Source organism: Hevea brasiliensis, chromosome 1 (assembly GCF_030052815.1).
Source record: "Hevea brasiliensis isolate MT/VB/25A 57/8 chromosome 1, ASM3005281v1, whole genome shotgun sequence".
Classification (NCBI taxonomy): Eukaryota; Viridiplantae; Streptophyta; class Magnoliopsida; order Malpighiales; family Euphorbiaceae; genus Hevea; species Hevea brasiliensis.
The window spans coordinates 119,831,715-119,851,012 of NC_079493.1; the positions used below are offsets into that span (position 1 = coordinate 119,831,715).

Below are 19,298 nucleotides of genomic sequence, written 5' to 3' on the forward strand. Positions count from 1 at the left end.
GGGGGGGTGTTTGAATAAGAGGTTTAGGTTAGCTAATGAAGTTTCATACTCAATAATTACTTTAAATATATTTGGACTCTATTTGACAACAGCTTAGCGTTTAGTTATTTCTCTTATTTATACTATTCGGTGATATAGTGTTTACACTAGCTTTAAAAAGTCAAGCAAGTGGTTCATGAAAAATTATTACTCTTAATTTTTAGAGATTGAGAAAGCATTTTGACTAAAGTCAACAAGATTTTATCACTATTTTTACATTAACATCTATTTTTACCGAATACTTCTACTTTAACGGCTATATAAATAGTTAACCACTAACGGTTAATATCTAATAACTAATAGTTAATAAAAAAACTGACAGCTACTAAAATAACTAATAGCTATTAGAACAATTAATATTACCGAGCAAGATCTTAGCAAAAATACTGAATAGCTGTTATTCAGTTGATACATCTACTAAGCTGCTACATTTCAAAAAAATTGTGAAATTAAAATTATTCTTAATTAATTATTGTTGTTTCAAGATAAGAATACAACTTTATTATTCTTTTAATTTGCATGTATCTCTACATTAGGGAGTATATATATATATATAACTCATATTTTTCTTATATTATTTAATTTTTATTTATTTATTTTAATAATAAAATAAATTACATAAGCTAGTAAATATTAATTCAGTTGGTAAGATTTAATTAGCAAGAGCTCGAGACCTATCAACTATCCTTCCTGGTGGAGGTTAGTGATATGTTATTACCCTTAATTGAAAACTTCCCCCTCACTTAAACTTTTTCTTCATCAAAATAAAACAAAATAAATTATATGCTATTTGCTCTTATTAGTTATTCTACGTACTATCAAATACTTAACATAAATCAAATACTACTAACATAAATAGTTGTCAATTATCAACTGCAGTTAATTATTAAACTAAATTGGTCTGGAGTCCAATGTATTGAAGTTTTTTTTTTAATTAATTTGCTTCTTAATAAAATGAAAATTAAACTAATAAAGTGTATAATTTTTTCAACTATACAATGATGAAGGATGTGTGCTTGCGTGTGTGTGTGTATATATATATATATAAGGAATTAATTTTTATTTTAATAAATTTTTTGGCTATTTTAATTTTTTTTTTTAGTAACCAAGTTATACTTCTTTTTTTAAAGATACAAAAGGAAAAAAAAAATAACTTAAAAAAGTCTTTTTTGTTCAATGGTAAACCAATAGTAAATCCTATTGATAAATCCCTTAATTAACTTTCGCTTTTAGCATATCTTTTGCTTTTATATATAGTAAGCTATCTCAAATTTAATTGAAAATTTTATTTGTTACTATTAATTCATTTATATCCTCTTTTTTTTCTTGGTAGAATAATTATAGCCTCTTATGGCACCATTTTATTGTTATATTTAGTGTGTACTAATATGTTTGTGCCATGTGAAATGATATAAAAAGCAATCCTACAAATGGCACTAATAATAATAATAATTATTATTATATAAGGAAGAAACAAAATCTCCTTTTGTTTCATGCATAAATATGAATGGTTATGCAATCTAGAAGCTAGATTTGAAATTAAATAGTTTAGATTGGACTATTGATCAATGTCATACACATAGTTTTGCATCGTCACTTATCTGCCCCTGATCTTTCAAGAAAATCAGCTATCACAAAAGATGAATATTTTTGAGGAGCTAAAAAGAAGTTAGCTAGGCCTGAAATGGAAGGAAGGGTGTGAAGGCAGGTGCTGCTTCAGGGTTGATAACATTTTTGGTGATGTTTTTAGGGCAATCAAGAGCGGGTTTCTCTCAGTGCTATTCTGATTGCTTCTTTCTTTGCGTTCTTGAAACAGAGAAAATCAATCTTTTTAATGATCCAGTGGCAGCTGTGCCCAATGCGAAGTTTATCCCTTGCGCCACTCAATGCTTAAAGGTGCGTCTTCTTCCACCTCCTACTGCTTCCCTTGAGCTTTGCTACTGTAAACTTGGCTGTTCAATTGATACCTGCACTGATCACGCCGATGGTATATACAAACATATCCTCTCTCTGCAATCTATATGCATTTTTTTAAGAGACTGGTAGTTAGATGTTTTTAATTTTATATAATCTTGAAATTTCATAGTTCTGGAGAATATTCTAATATAATGTTTTCTAATGTTGCATGCAGATGCGGTGAAAATGGGAATCTGCGTAGATAACTGTTCAAACAAGTTGTGCAAGAGTGTTTTAAAGGAAAAAAAAAAAAAAAAAGAGAAGATGAAAGAATGAGAGGAAATTGATTTTATGAGAACATGTATGTTATTTTCGAAAAGAATAAATAATCAATAAATTATTATATTTGGTTCTATTTCTTAAAAAACAATTATATTGGTCTATCTTTGCATGCATATGTAGAATTGTTGTTTGTGATTGTGTCAATCATAGTTCTACCTTACATTTCTTGTTTATTAATCAATAATTCATAAAATATAAGCTTAAACCACTCGAAATTTTGAGATAAGTTTAGTACTATTGAAATAAAATTCATTAACATTAATTTGATTTTTTACTTAATATAACACTCCTTGTATTGACTCAATTAACTTTCAAGCCCTAAACCACTGGACCTAAAATGGTTAACTCACTTTATCTTTCCTATCCCACCAGCCTTGCAAGTAATTTATAAAACACATTTGCAAGTAGTAAGAAATGGAGAAGGAGACTTATTATTATAAGGTAGCCTAGACGCCTGATTTGAAAATCAGTGTGGATATCAAGGAAGATTTTCATCTTTAAAGTTTTAATTAATTATTGTTTAGATTGTATTACTTTGTTGCACTCTTAGTTAATTGACTATATATATATTAGATAATTGTTGAATTTCAGCAAAACCATCAAGAACATATATAAATTCCAATTAAGGGAAAATTAAAGCCCCTGAAATGGAAGGGAAAGGTGATCAGAATAAGGTAGCTGTGGCTGTGTTTATATTGTTGACGATGTTCTTAGAGGAAGCAACAGCCAAAAAAAGAGTTTGATATAAAGTGCTATGGTTTGTGTTTCTCTAATTGCATGTTAGATTTCAAAATACCATTTCTGCCCTTTAAACCTATTTCTTGTGCTGCAATTTGCTTGAAGAAATGTATCCTTCATTCTGCTTCTACTCACCAATACTATTGTACCCTTGGTAGCACTATTCATCCTTGCACCAATGCTTTTCAAGGTATGGACAATTCTTATTTATTTTCAAATATTTATTTATAAGATTTATCATAATTTTATATAACACCTATAATTTTAGTTATCCCATTTCTCTAATTACATGTGAAATTGAATTAATTAACCTAATTTTATATTTTCTCAGATAATTTGAGAGATGCTTATGAGGTTTGTAATGTGGCAGATGCCAAGAAAATGGAAAGCTGCCTGGATAATTGCTCTACCAACTTCTGCAACACTTCAAAAGGGAAATAAGAAAAAAAAATTGAATGGAAATATTTTATAAATAAATTGTCATATATCTTGCAATAAAAAAATATATTATATACATGAAATTTGAATTGTTGGTGGTTGTCTTTTACATATATGATATTTTTATTTAATTTCAATTGAAATTCACAATAATTTTAAAATTAATTTTAACTATACATTAAAAAAATAAGATCTATAATAACGAATTTACCGATTTATCTAATAATATAATTTAGTAACAGATTTACAATATTAATCTCTAATCAGCAGCAAATATCAGTTAATTTTTCATAAGTGTTAGGTAGAATAATAAAATTCACTACGCTTTGAATTTTTATAAAATTTCGGATTGCAAACAGGGATACTGAAAATTAGAATATCATTATAACATATGATCTCAGGACCGGAATTTTTTATTGCAGTTATAAGAATGATTCATGCATTATTTCTTTATTGTCATACAATTTTTCTTCATGACTAAAGGGAGTAATTAAACATGGTTGGTGGCAGGGGTAGCTAATCCACTGAGCATCAGTGGTAGGGCTAGATAATCCACTGAGCATTCATTCGAGCAGCCGTCCACGTTACCTGTCATAGAAAGAATCATGCAACAGAATTAGGTGAGGATCTATAAACTAAGTTGATACAATAATTTTTCAAAGAAATATAAGGATTACGATCTAAAAGTTGGATGCATTGTGCACAAAGAAGTGGGATGTGGCACTCCTGAGAACATTGATAAGTGCAGGCCAATGGAAGAAAGCTGTTATTAATGCAGTGAGCATAGCAGGTGATGTAGCAGTCTCGATCAGTATCCGCAGCTGCTTGCTGCCTCCACCATATCAGAATCAATAATATTGCCACTATTGCTCTAGACCTATGGCTACCACCTCTCCAGTAGTTCTCCATATCCTCTCTGAATTTTTTGTTCTTCAAGTTCTTTTGGGTATGCCCAAGTGGCTCCTTCCTTGTTATATATGTGTCAGGTTAAAGGTTGCAAGGGAAATAGCATAAAATTAGCAGATATTTACTCCTAAATGCAGCTCGTATGAGTGAAATTTAACTGTTAATACAAAAGCAAAGGCAAATTAATGTGATTAATCTCCCAAATCTAGATGGTTTATTGGTATATTTGGCATAATAGGCAAAAAAATTTTAAAGCCTTTGAGTTGAGAGCAAAATCTTTATATTTTAATCATTCTATTCTGACAAATATCTCTGAAAATATAATATTTTTATTTAAAATAAAAATTGAAAATTGGTAAACTATATATGCTGTACAAATGTGTGTATTTAGAGAGGAAAACTGCGGAAGGATTCTGCATGTTGATCAAGAGAATTGTCAAATTGAGGGGTTCCGTCACTCAGTTCCTCTTATTCTTAAGCAGTTTATTTGTGATTAATTCATATGGTGTTGGTCTCAAAGAGTGAATTATTATCAACTTAAGGCTCATATTATTTTACTTCTTCAAATGAATTTCTCTCCATCGTAAATCATTTTTTAATAAATTTTCTCTCTTTTATTTTTCTTTCATCATCCAACAAATACCTCTATTTGTGTATATATGTATATAAAAAAATTACACGGCATACAATCTGAAAACCAACATTTTATTGAAATCAGAATGATTCATCCTTTATTATTATATCATAATGGCATTATCTATATATGTAGTCATTCTTTATTTCTTTGAATTTTTAGGAATCAAAATTGGGATCAACTTTTAATATTTTGATTTTGATTCGGTTTTAAATAATTTTAGTATAGCTTTATTTTAGTTTTTGATGCTATCGTGAGTCTCTTTGACTGGTCTTAATGCCTCGTCAACTTATAATTCAGAAAGAGAATGTGAGATCGGTGGCCTTTTGGTCGGCCAACCACTCCGATCCTCAAACTAAAGTTCTGATTGGTAGATTGTTTTGATAATGTAAATGGAGTACAATAGTGATTTTGACAGAGTAAGCGCACCTGATTTATGTGTTGTTTTAATATTTATATATTAAAAGTTAGGGAGCCGTTAAAGTTAGTTCCAAGAATCTCAACATATTCGGTTGTTGTCCCAAGATTCTTGCCAATAAATATGCTTTTATTGTTGACCAGTTCTATCGATGCTTGGATGGGTATCGTTCGATCATGTTGGCAAGCATCCAGTTGCACTTTTGCTTGGATGTCTTCATTCATATTTTTGCTCGGTTCGAGCCATATTATGCTTGGATTCATTAATCCGAGCCATTTGATCTTAGATTGATTAGTTTAAACCATCTGATGTTCGGACTGATCACTCGTCATGACTTTCTTGATTATATTGACATTTTGACCAAACATTTGACTTTTTAATTAACATGTTGACTTTATATAACTTAATTTTAGGCATGTTATATCAATTTTGATTCTTTTCATTCCTAATTCTAATTTTTATTTTAATTCAAGTATCAAATTTTTTAATCTAAAATTATAGCGTTCTTATATTTGTTTTGAAGTAGTAAAAACAGTAGGTATCTTCGTCTTACCATCGTAAAGTTGAATGCAGTTTGCACAGCGAAGTGTGACGCTGACATTGGGAGGTGCAGGCCATTGGAAGCCAATTGTAACTAATGCAGTGTGTATAGCAGAGGACGTAACAGTCGCCTTTATCATCTGCAGTTGCTGTCATTGCTTGCATGCATAATTTCAAACATGGCGAGAGACCTATTCCTACCACATCTTTAGTAGCTTTCCATCTCCTCCCTATTTAGCTTAACTTATGAAAAACAGTTTACAAATTTCGATATTAAGTTAATTTAAATTTATAAATATTTAAAATTTTAAATAATTATATATTTAATTAAAATAATTATAAATAATTGATAAATAATTAATGCACTTAATAAAAAATAATTTATAAGTAAATTTACTTTTAAAATGACTAAAAATAGTATTAAATAAACTTTATAAAGAAATTTTAAAAATTAAATGAAAATAACATAATAAAATACTTATAAACGCCAAAATAAAAAGTTAAATCTCTAATTTATTTTTTTTTAACTTATAAATTTATCTAAAAAATTGTTATAAACAAACAAGTAAACCTATTTTTAGAGCTTTAACCAGCTTATAAACTAAGAGAGATACCCTTTTAATATCTTCTATGGCTCCTTGTATAGTGTTAGCTTACCGGCCTCTTGTTGATTAGTAGTTGCAAGAGAAATAGCATGAAATGAGCAGGAATTTACTGCCAAATGCAGCTTACATGATAATAGAAAACAAGTAAATTAAAATGACCGATTATGATTAAAGGTTTTCAGTTTGTTATTATTTATTGAACTTGTTTCCAAGATTACGAGATCTTGAATCAGAATATATATTTTAAATTATTTGTTTATGGATTGAATTTATTCCATGTAAGTTTGGTACAAACATGTACTTCCTGCATACGCAAACATTTTTTTAAATATATATACAACACAAATCCTGAAAAATTTAAATTTTATTAAGATCTCAAATTCGAATAAGTAGAAGTCAATTATATAAAAAAATAAAAAAGAAAATTCATCTAATATAATTAAAAGAAAAAAAATTAAATAATATCATTTGCACAGTAAATAAAATCAAAAAATCAAAGAATATTAAATTAACTTTACGATGGTAATATCGTTTGCAGGGTAATAGAATGATGAGATGTGATAAGAACAAATTAAAAAAAAAAATTAAAGAAACAAAATCATGTTGAGTGTCTATATATATATATATATATATATATATATATATATATATATATATATATATATATATATATATATATATATATATACTCAACAACACGAATTATTTATTATTTTATTTAATAATATAATATAATTTATATATTTTATACTATTATAATCATATTATAAAATTTTATTAATGATAAAATTTTAAATTAATTGTAGTTTTATTTTATATTTAATAATATATTATTTAATTTTAAATTTTAAAATAAATTTATTAATATATTATTTTTTAATTTTTTTTTAAATTGGAAATATTACTGAATCCCCAAGTGTCATGAAGTTGGATACTAAAGCTGATAATTCCCTGTCACAATATCGTACATCTTTGAAAACCCAGAGCAGAAAACAGTCTTCTACCAGTGGGCCACAAGTGGGAGAACCAGCCCACTCTAGGTGCATTGACTGCGCCTGCACCTTGAAGCAAGGCCTCTTCCTCAATCCCATCTGAATCCACCTGATCATCTTTCCTCTGATTTTCACTTGTACTACTTTCTTCTGTATGAGTTCCAACCTCTGCAATTTCCCCTGGCTTCTTGTCAAATAGTCCTTTGAATTGTTTACGTGCTTTCCTCTCAACTTCCTACTCAATGAATGGCAGTCATACAGAAAGATATAAAACATTAAGCTGTCTAAAACAACAAATATAATATTGCATTTAACCTACCTGTTTCTTCTGCTTCAGTTTTTGAAGTGCTGCCATTGCATCAGGTTCAGATGACTTGTCAACTTTCATCATCTGGAAGCATCCACCAGCATTTTCAGAAAATGAATGTCAATGATTTTAAAATGTTCCACTAAAATGAAAAATACAACACACCTTTTCAAAATCATCTCTTGCTTCCTCAAAACTGCCATCTGTCATGTAAGCCATTCCACGGCGGTATAGAGCCTTTACATGAGCAGGATTTGCATCCAAAACCTGCATTATTTTATCAAGACCAAAATTCAAAGATGCAGATTCAGAGGAATAACAACAGCCTGCGAAGCAAGTTACAAAGAAAAGAGAGCATAGCATTTGAACACAAACTCAATTATTTTAGAAATAAACAGGGAAGATTTTCTACACCATTAGACTGTATTAGCATCATATGCCTGCCTTTAAAAACTGTATGGGCTAATCTTAGATAATTATAACATGCATCACAACATTATCAATCCCCTTGTCTCTAATTGAATGCCCACGTAAGTGTCAAGTACCAAACCCCCATGTATTCATATGCTAATTGGGGAACTACCTTGCCAGCAGCTTTTTAGTCAGAGACAAGCCTGCTGCCTTACAAAGCCTAAACTGGCATCATGTTATAGAAAAGCTAGAGTTTGATATCTAACACCAGTTGTACATCAAATGGAATTTCCCATCCCAAAAACTTGGCAATCCTTGAGTCTTATATCTGATCTCTTGCTTTATATCCGATCTCTCGCTTCTAGCGTATCTGAATTGCAAAAGCCTACAATGCTAAAACCCTGTACGATTGGTTTTCTTATTCACATCCAACTAAGAAATTACGAGAATTACTGATATTTTAATCACAGTGACAACCAGCTTACCCATAGAGAAATGCTCCTAACACCGAAATACTATTCCTTCTAAAGGAATAGAAATCATTTGATACGAACTTAGGAGAATCACACCCCAAAAACTAGCTATCGAGGTTAGAGAGCCCAAGTCCATATATAGCCCACATTGAAATCCCATAATTTCAATGTGGGACACAAGTTTTCTTGCAATGGGATCATAACATTCCACCATGCTCCCGCAGCCTAGGCACCCATGCAAGCTGGCTTTGCGCTAACTTAATCTAGCCCTGGGGGAACACTGATATTCCGGTGTCACCACTTGTGCCACACGATTGCAACCGGAAGTCATAGTGAACGGCTCTAATATCATTGATACGATCTTAGCAAAACCACACCCCAAAAGCTAGCTATTGAGATTGGAGAGTCCAAGTTCATATGTGCTCCACATTAAAATCCCATACTTCCAATGTGGGATATAAGTTTTCTTGCAATGGGATCGTAACATCATTTAAGCCAACTAAGCAACTACCAAACAACAAAGAATATAAAAGGAAAAAGGGAATTTTAAATAAATAACATAGCAATATTAATTGTAACCACAATATCAAATCCAGAACATATGAAAAGAAACTAGAAATCTCCCAAAACATACCTTATTGCAATACTCAATGGACTTTTTGCATTCTCCCATTTTGAGGTAGCATGCAGCCAAGTTTAAATTTAACAAGTTCTTCAAGCATCCATGAAAAGAGAACAAAAAATGTAACATGAGCAAAGATATTGAAAATATATACTGCAAAACAGCTTGTTTGGGTTATTCTAAGGAGTAGCTCCCATTTTGAGGTAGCATGCAGCCAAGTTTAAATTTAACAAGTTCTTCAAGCATCCATGAAAAGAGAACAAAAAATGTAACATGAGCAAAGATATTGAAAATATATACTGCAAAACAGCTTGTTTGGGTTATTCTAAGGAGTAGAAAAACTTACTCTAGTATCTACGAAAACCTTCCCTTCCTCATCATCTTGTGGATTTACATGATTAAATTCCCTAAGTACCTGTTAAGCAATTGCCACACAGCATTGTATGAGGACTTGATAGGTGCCAAATACAATCCAGATATTCAAGAGCCCAAAAAAGGGATCCATAAAACCATAGACACAACATAATTGAATTAGAATAAAAAATGAACCATTTTATTTTGAGCAGCCAATATTGTCAAAGACAATAACTTCAGAAACCATAAAAAATGGTAGTATAAATGTAGAAATCACATAAAACTTGAAATATTTTTCTCCTCTTTGCTTCTTTTTTCCAGCTCAATGAAAAAAAAAAAAGAAAAAAAAACCAACCAACCATGATTCCAGGCAACATCATCAACCAAGCAACGCTAGTAAGTGTTGCCAGCAAATGGGTTCACTCTGAATTACTAGTTGAAGGCAGTGTAATTTTACATCTTTACAATCCAAAAACATCAAACAAAAGAATTAACAATCCAAAGATGCTCAAACACATATGAAGTAAGGGGATAATATATTGCCTTCTCATATTTTGCCTTTGCAAGTTCAAACTTTCCTTCTTTGAAGAGCCTGTTTCCCTAGGTAAAAACCACCACAATGGTTCAAAGTTTGTATCAACAATCAAGAAATGTATATATGAAGTTAAAGCAATATTGCAGGTGGTAAAAGACAGCACTGAATAAGCAGACACGATTACATACTGTGTTTCTAATCTTCTCTGCTTCACCCATTATACTTGGAAAATCCATACCGGTCCAATCCTGCAATAAGAATTCATCTGAACCTTTCTACATATAATGATACAGGAATGATCATGAACTTCTAAGCTGAAATCCTAGTAAGTATTTCCAGCTATTCAGAGCTGAATCATGTGAAAAATCCCATAAAATCAGCAATTTCCATTATCAATTCCAAAGTCCATTCCCCCCTAAAGCTACTAATGGCTAAATGAATGCCAGCCAAACAGAAAAACTGATATGGACAGAAAAGCTGGCTTGCTGAAATGCCACTAACAAAAATAGTTTCAAAATGATAAGAGACAGCAAATTGAGAGTCTAACAAAGTTTATATAAACAAATGAAATGGTCCTGCAATTAAATTTCAGAAAAATATTTGTTGGTTACCTTAGGCATCTCAAAACCAAGCAGCTCAATTTCCCATTGAATATGGGCACCTTCAGGAATATTAGCTGGCCTAATAACATGGAGGGATCAAAAGAATTGGGGACATCATTTCAGGAAGAATACAATAAAGTAAAGAATAATGTAGCAGTGAGTTAAATCAACGTGTTTCTAGTTTTTATACGACAGAATATGTTAAACAAGATTTTGAAAAGCAACCTCTGGAACTTGTCATATGCATAATCAGGAGGACAAGTAACAAGAGCTATCTCTCCTGGAAGCATTAAACGAACACACATTTCAAATCCTTCAGGGACCTGCAACACATGCGAAAGTTAAAGTTATTAGTTGTGCTGCAAACTACTAATTGAGATTGAGCACAAGACGTTGGGCCAAATATCATTATTTCTAAAAACTTGTAAATTGAGCTTTATAATGAGGAATAACTCACGAGCCCTTCCCCAGATCTGAACTCCAACGGCTGACCATCATTATCAACTCTTGTATCATAGAAGATCTTCTTTTCCTCATTAAGAAGCATACCCTTGTAATGGACCCGTAGTAGACTGTCATGAAGAGGGCAATCCATGGGAAACTCACCTAATTTTTTAGAACAATTCAGATCCACATTGTGTCATGTGTAATATAACATTAATAAAGCCATGCAATTATGCAGATGAATCAATTAGCCAGTTGCCAAAAACAAAAGGAGGCAGAAGCTTACGCTTTTTTTTTCTTTCATTCCACATGCTAGAGCAATCAATGCTATAAGTAACCTAGGATTCTTTGAGATAGAATCTAAATGTATGAATCTATCAAACATCCGTATTATATACAAAAAGATACCAGTCAATGTGTACTATGAAAATGACAGAGAAAACATCAAGCATATATATGGGGTTCCAATAGCATATGAATATGATCTCTAAGAAAGTATAAATGAACTTATGTACGCGCACCTCTTCCATCACGAAGCCGACGCTTCATCAGGCGCCCATCTCCTAGCATGTCCCGCACCTGTTAACACTAAGCTAGAGAGTTGAATCGCATCATTATAATAATAATAATAATAATAATAATAATAATAATAATAATAATAAATCAATTAAAAAAATAAGGCACATGCACACACAAATATAAACAATATTTAACCAGGATTTGGCTATAAATCAGGAATAAATTATATTTCTTTGACAAATACAACTCAAATGTGTATGTTAAATTCCAAATGCTGCACATAATTTGAGTCCAGAACAGCTAAGTATCACAAACATCTTTTAAATTTCAGACACTCATGATAAAGAGGCACTTATGCTAACATCCAAGATGATGACTGTTTCTAGGGGCGAGCAGAAATCAGTTTTATCTGAAAAAACAGAACTGAACCATTTAATTCAGTTTTTTGGTTTTTTTTCCCCAAAAAATCGGTTTGGTTGGGTTAGTTCATTAAAAAAAAAAAAAAACTAAGCTAATTTTTTAAAAGCTGCACCATTTTGTCCCCCGCTACCCTAATAACCATGTTAAAAACTGCATCGATTTGAATGGAGGCTGCAGGCACATTATAAAATCCTAAGCTTTTGTTAGTTTTTTTTTTTTTTTTCCCCCTTTTCACTATCTCAAAAAACTGAACCTTCTCAATTCTCCCAATTCACAAATCCCCTCCCTCCCCTTCACCCTCAGCCCATCTTCCCCTCTTATCTTCTTCTTCAACTAAAAACCCACATGCATCTTTCCCGTCTTAGCGATGACTATAAGACGAAGAGCTAAAAACCCACATACATTGGCTTGAAGACCCACCTCCATCATCATCCATCCCTCCCTTGCTCCGATGAAAAACTTTCCCCCTCCCTTGCTTTAAACGAGGCTCATCTCTTCCCTGCCCTTCTCAGCATGCCCAGATGCTTTCAAAGAACCACGACAGCGTCTCCAACCCTTTTTATTCTTCTAGTTTTCCATTTTTGGGCTTCCTCTTCTGGATATGTGATCTTGTTGTGAGGCTCAAATAGAATTTGTTGAAACTTCCTTGGCAGTGGAAGATTTGAAGCCTGTTTTTGGTTCTCTCTCTCTCTCTCTCTCTCTCTCTCTCTCTCTCTCTCTCTCTTTCCTGGGTAGAATGTTGTTGCATGTATGATTCCTTTCTGTGATTGTATTTCTGGGTCTATAAATTTGCAATTCTAGTGAATGATTGTGTTTATTTGCTGAGATTGTGAGGGTTTTGAATTTTTGTTCTTGGAAACACTAAATCTGAAAATGGCATAAAAGCTGATGAACAGAATTCAACTCGGTTTTTACTTTCAGTTCAGTTGCCATAACTCTATATTTCGGTAGTTTGGTCCCGACCAACCAATTGCACACCCCTAACTGTTTTTCATCTACTAACATCAAGGCTCCCAACTAAATATATATAACAAGGCAACCAATCACGGGTTGGTACTTGTTTGTTTCATTTCTAGATGCAAACTTAACCACAGTGGACAATCAACATAGACAAGTATTGCGATAAAAAAAAAAAAAAAAAGAATGACAGTTTGACATGTGTTATGATTGCATGGAGACAAGACGATACAGTTTTTCACATCAATTAGGATTTCAGTAAAATAAATTAGCAATGAGATTATTATCTGATGTCATCATCAAATCTCCTCCTCAACTAACTCTTCTCAGTTTTTTATAGTCTCATTGAATGATGAAAACAAACGAATCAGCATGCCAATGGAAGAGTAAACAACTATGATTTACAATCTTGGAGAAATATTCATACCTGAGTAAAACGGACAAGCTCCACTTCAAAATGAACTTCATCAAAACCTTCTACCAGAGACATGAGAGGAGACTCAGTCAAGTACTGATTGGTAACATATATAACTGCTTTCTCTTCTCGTGTCATTGTTCCCATCCCCATCTCAAGGCCTTTAGGTACCTAAATTAATAATGAAAAATGATAAATACTTTAGATGTCCAAAGAAATGTCCATGAGTACAAAACATTAAATGGATTAAAAGTTTCTCTGCATTACAAAATGAGAAATGGGAATAAAAATGCAAACCGATGGCAAAAGATGAACTGAAAAGGAAAGTCCAATGGAGAATGTTATTAGATGTAGCAAACTAGGAATATGAAGATAAATAAATAAATATAAACAACAGAAAGTTCAGAACACATAACCAACCTCAGATTTCCCAAAAGTAAAGCAATATGGTTCTCCTTGTGTGTTTGATAGAATTACTTTCCCATCACCCTTCTTTGCAGAAATCCTTTAAATAGAACACATTTTTCATAAAAACTTTAGATATTTCATCTTACAGTTCAATATAAATGCAAGGCAAGGGCAAAAATGGACTAGAAACAAGTTTATACCTAGCTTTTACTTCATAAGGTTCCCTTGGCGATTCCCAGCCCAGCCCTTCATTTACTACCTATCCACAAAATAAGCAGATTATATATGACCCAAATCTTGATTATGAATCTGGAAAAAAAAAATTACAGATTGTAGATCTTGCATCACTTTAAATATCTAGGCTCAGTCCTTCAAGTAGATGGGGGATGTGAGGAGAATGTTAGTTATAGGATTAAAGCCGGATGGTTGAAGTGGAGACGTGCCATGGGGGTTTTATGTGATCGTAAGATTCCCAATAAATTGAAAGGAAAATTTTACCGTACAGCCATACGACCAGCTATGTTTTATGGTAGTGAGTGTTGGACACTGAAAGGGTCGTATGCATCTAAGATAAGAGTTCCAGAGATGAGAGTGTTAAGGTGGATGAGTGACCATACTAGACTAGATAAAGTCCGTAATGAGAGTATTAGAGAAAAGGTAGGAGTGGTGCCAATTGAAGATAAGTTGAGAGAAGGGAGATTGAGGTGGTTTGGTCATGTGAAGCGTAGACATACGGAGGCTCCAGTTAGACAAGTAGAGTACATTAAGTTAGAGGATAGAAAGAAAAAAAGGGGTAGACCTAAATTGACTTGGAGGAGAGTAGTACAACATGACCTAGAAGCATTACACATTTCTGAAGATTTAACCCAAAATCGTTCAGAGTGGAGAAAGCGAATCCATATAGCCGACTCCAAATTTTTGGGATAAAGGCTTAGTTGAGTTGAGTTGTAGATCTTGCATCACTATACATTTAACAAAAATGCACATTTCATAAGCATCTTCCTTTATTCCAGTACAAAAGAGCACTGGGCCTCAAGCACTGGACATCTTTCCAAATCCCCACTCCTTCAACCACCCGTTCTAAGCCAGGTGGAGACATCTTCCTTGTTTCACACAACATTGGATCACATGCAACTGTTTCAATGCCATGCTTGATTCCTAGCTCCCGTGCTTTCCTTCTCTACGACGTTTTAGCTTTTTCAGAGTTGTTTACCAATTTCTCCTTTCCCTTAGCATTCAGAGAGATCAGGACTTGAGGACAGTTAAATGCATAGTTATTACATAGAAAAAGAAAAACCATCCAACCACATTGAACACTGAATATTAATATTGACCTGTCTCCCTACTAAAACAAAAAATACTTCTTGACATTCTCAAATGAATATGGACTTTAGTCCTATGATGACAATTCCAACAAGAGAGCCAACAAAACAATACAGTGACCAGTACAGGATGTTAAAACTAACCAAACAAGAGAAGACATCAGCTGGTTCTTACAGCCAGCAGTTAGTAAGGTACTAAGGTGAGATTTATCATAACTCCATATAATAAACATAATTCAATAATTCACGTTCTCAATACCTTCTTTATAACTCCCAAATCATCACTGACAACCTGAAAATTAACACGAGCGATTAGTAATTCAAAATTAGAACTAATGACATGTCAATCACTAATTAAGGCATTTTACTAGGTGTCAGATTCACACACACACAAATCTTCAACATATTCCAATTAACAGTATGATTTGACATCCTGAACATTTATATAGTGAATAAAAGTTGAAAGTATTATGTCAATCTGTCATAAACAAAAAGGATATAAATTTAAAATTTAAAAATCTTGCCTTGATTTTGGAAAATTCTATCATCTCAATCTCAAAATGAAGTTCATCTTCCTGTGGAAAGCTACTTGGGGGTGAAACTGGACAATCAACCTCACGATAGTGCATTTCAGGTTTCATCTTGAACTGAAACAAAAGATATCACCAGCTTTTAAATTAAAAGAATAAGAAAATCGTACAAACCTAACCTTTATTCAGCAATTTCTCACAATAATGGAATGCAAAATTGGTGTACATGAAGACACATATCAATTCCTTAAATATGTGCAAGCTATATTTGGTCCACTTATTATTCTTTTTTTTTTTTTTGACAACAATGCAGATACATAAATTAACAGATGCACAAGCACCCATATCATATTGCAAAATGTAGCAGACAGTACCATTGCCACTTCACCCTTCAGCATTGTGGGAAGTCCTTCCAGCAATCCTAGTAGCATCTTACTTTTGCCTAAAACTTGTCTTATTGGAGTGCCCTTGCCTGTCAGGTAAAAGGATAGGGTTGTTTAATCAAATGACCATAAAAACATAAGATCATTTATCATAGAAAGCATCTTATTCAAGGCTCAAATATTAGAATTAAGTAAAGCCACTAGATAATACAGCAATCTATGAGAACCAAAACATTTTCTACATGGAAATGCATTCATGAATCATTCAATAACCTACTTGGCAATCAAGGAATCAACCCACCTCCATATTCCAACCTAGTAGACTCTACAACAACTCCATCCAAAGTTCTAACAGTGCAATGGTATATGACCTGAAAAATGTTACAAAAGTCAAAAAAAGTTAATCAATTCATTAAGGAAAATACTTGCAATGAATCATTCACATATCATGCACTTCACAATCATCTAAAGATTGATAAAATAAAATAAAATAAAAAGAGTTACCTGGTCACCATCTGATGGTCTAGCATCACCCCCACCTGGTCTCATCTCAGCTTTCATCAAACTCCCAGGCACAATTTTCATTCTCCTGATTATCAGAGCATTTCAATGCTTTAACAAAACTTGTAAAAGGAACCCAATCCTCGGTTAAAAATTTCCTGCTAATTCACTAAATATTACAATCAAATGTACCTCTTCTCGTTTTCAGTGGGCTCTTTCTTCTTCTTAGGGGCCATATCCTCATCTACAGCCATAGCCGACGAAATAATTCAAGGAATTGATGAGAAATATGAAGAACTATCCAATCACTGGGATTACAAACACAAGAAGCTCAAAATGAGTTCCAAAACAAAAAACTTCAACAACATTAGGATTGCTGAAAAAGTATATGGATGACTAATCAAACCCTAACTGAGCTCATAGTAACAAATCAAAATCAAAGAATGAGTTGATATGATTGAGATGCGTTTACAGAAATTACTGAAAAATTGAGCATTAATTGAGTTGGGTTAGCTGTAAAGGTTCACATTTCACAACCCAATAAGGGATTTTAATGAGAAATACCTGAAGTTGGTATTTGGAGGTAAGACCACAAATGGTGACTGATTAACCAGAGCTGTTTGATTTTGAATTTCTCACTCGTTATTCTATTTTCTTCTTTTTATTTTATATCGCAAAAATAAGTGCTTATAAATAAAATATTATTTTTTTAATAATAAAATATTAAAAATTATTTATTAATTTTAATTAAAAAATTTTAGAAAAATAAATTAAAAACATGGTAAATAAAAATTATTTAATATTAAAATTATTATTTTTAATATTTTATTATTTAAGAAATATTATTAATATAACAATTTTATTATCACTAAATAGGCAAATATGAATAATTAGAAGAAAATTCTAATTGTAATAAAAAAAAGTAATAATTTTAAACTTTAATTAAAAATTAACTTTTTATTTATTATGAAATTGGTAAATATTGGTGATTTAAAATATTATAATTAATTTTGGTACTCAACATTGCAAATTAATTAGGAAAAAATCTAAAAAATTTGAAGGGGAAAATGATTTAATCTCAATGAAAATGGACAATAAATTTGACTCAGCTACAATAATGCTGCTTAAAAGAAAATTAAAAGATCAATAATAAAATAAAGCTAATGATCATTGTAATTTATTTATATTTTATCTAGTGTAGACATCATTTATTATTGGTGATATTGCAATAAGCATGTAATAATAAGAAAATAATAACTTACGGTTAAGTAATTATTATAACATTAAAAGGGTAATAATTAAATAATTTATAATTTATATAAATACAATAAGATAATTAATAATTTAATAACAATTTAAAGCAATCGAATAATTAATTATTAAAAAATAGAGCAAATTCAATGAAATATCTAATTTAAAATTAAAGAGTAAGGAGAATTTTTAATAAAATATATTCTATAAAAAATAAGAAAAATAAGTATAATTAATATAGAGAGAGCCAAATAGGATAGAGAGAAATTTTGATATATTATATAAATTTATAATTATCTATGTCATATTTTTTGTGAAGAGTGTCACGTGACAGCTGCTTATTTTATATAGAGACATATATAAATATAGATTTGAAATAATACAATTTAATTTAATTTTTACATATAGTAAAAATAAAAAAGTCTAAAATTATATTTCATTTTTATTTAGTTATTGTTTTAATTACATTATACTTAGGAAAGAAAAACAAACTCTTCACCACAAAATCAACCAATGTAATCCCTCCATTACAATAGGATAGAATTTTTTTATTTACAAATAATGCAGGTTGTAATTCAAATTTAAGATCTCACAATATTAGAAAGGGCTTCAATACCATTAACTAAAACTCATTATTTTAATGGTAAAATATCTAACTTATACCCATATTTGGTTACATATTAAAAAGTACAAAGAAATGATACATTTGATATATGTGAAATTCAAATGATTTTGAATTTAGATTTGTGTTTCAAATAAAAAATTATAAAATTTCCATATATATATTTATAGAATTTAATTGGTGTATCAAAAATGATCATGGAAATTAGGGTGGCGAAGATGAGGTGGATAAGGGGTAGCCTTGGACCCCCAAGCCCTTCTACATTCATGTTAAATATATGCATAGTGATGTAGCTGGCTCCAAGATCCAAGCAAAGATGGGTAGAATACAGTGACAACCCAGCATGAGCGCAACAAATCTTTATTACTTATTGACTATATTTTTTGAGCAAATGTGGGTAGAAGCGACGCAGAAAAAGCTAAGAGGAAGAAGATAGCCCAAATGGTCCTGGAGATGAAAAAGAAGAAATCTGCTATTGAAGAGGGTGAGGGTGAGGGTGAGCCCTCGGTGAAAAGGGCTCCAACCGACCAACCAATGCTTGACTACCTTGCTCGGCCTGCTACTACTCGAACTACCCTTTCCACTTTGTTGTCTCAAAGTAGTCCAAGAGGGGGGTGAATTGGACTTAAATAATTGCTTGTAGCCTAATGAAAAATTGTGACTTTATTCAACTA

The 19,298-nt window shown here is 31.6% G+C and overlaps 1 protein-coding gene across 2 annotated transcripts; it reads right to left on the reverse strand.

The window, feature by feature from the left end:
- Positions 1 to 7,409: 7,409 nt before the first annotated feature.
- LOC110660375 (peptidyl-prolyl cis-trans isomerase PASTICCINO1) lies at positions 7,410 to 17,419 on the reverse strand. Of its 2 annotated transcripts, none has more exons than XM_021818675.2 (21): positions 17,316 to 17,419; positions 16,944 to 17,059; positions 16,755 to 16,839; positions 16,552 to 16,621; positions 16,242 to 16,339; positions 15,862 to 15,984; positions 15,597 to 15,629; positions 14,216 to 14,274; positions 14,028 to 14,112; positions 13,620 to 13,778; positions 11,818 to 11,875; positions 11,310 to 11,458; positions 11,078 to 11,175; positions 10,862 to 10,931; positions 10,439 to 10,498; positions 10,259 to 10,315; positions 9,708 to 9,776; positions 9,374 to 9,451; positions 8,021 to 8,122; positions 7,868 to 7,939; positions 7,410 to 7,783 (listed from the first exon to the last, which is right to left on the reverse strand). In XM_021818675.2, exons 2-21 carry the CDS (start codon positions 17,003 to 17,005, stop codon positions 7,511 to 7,513), a joined length of 1,860 nt encoding a protein of 619 aa, XP_021674367.2. In that variant the 5' UTR covers positions 17,006 to 17,059; positions 17,316 to 17,419; the 3' UTR covers positions 7,410 to 7,510. The 2 variants fall into 2 exon arrangements, with proteins under 2 accessions (XP_021674367.2, XP_058005320.1); XM_058149337.1 differs by lacking the exon at positions 17,316 to 17,419 and adding an exon at positions 17,164 to 17,279.
- Between the last annotated feature and the right edge of the window lie 1,879 nt (positions 17,420 to 19,298).

Excerpts from the sequence above, each read along its gene's own strand:
- LOC110660375 (XM_021818675.2), bottom strand. The coding sequence starts at position 17,005 with ATGGCTGTAGATGAGGATATGGCCCCTAAGAAGAAGAAAGAGCCCACT. Across the intron at positions 10,499-10,861 it reads TTGGTTTTGAGATGCCTAAG|GATTGGACCGGTATGGATTT; the intron begins GTAACCAACAAA and ends TTCTTATTGCAG. Across the intron at positions 7,784-7,867 it reads AACTGAAGCAGAAGAAACAG|GAAGTTGAGAGGAAAGCACG; the intron begins GTAGGTTAAATG and ends TTCATTGAGTAG.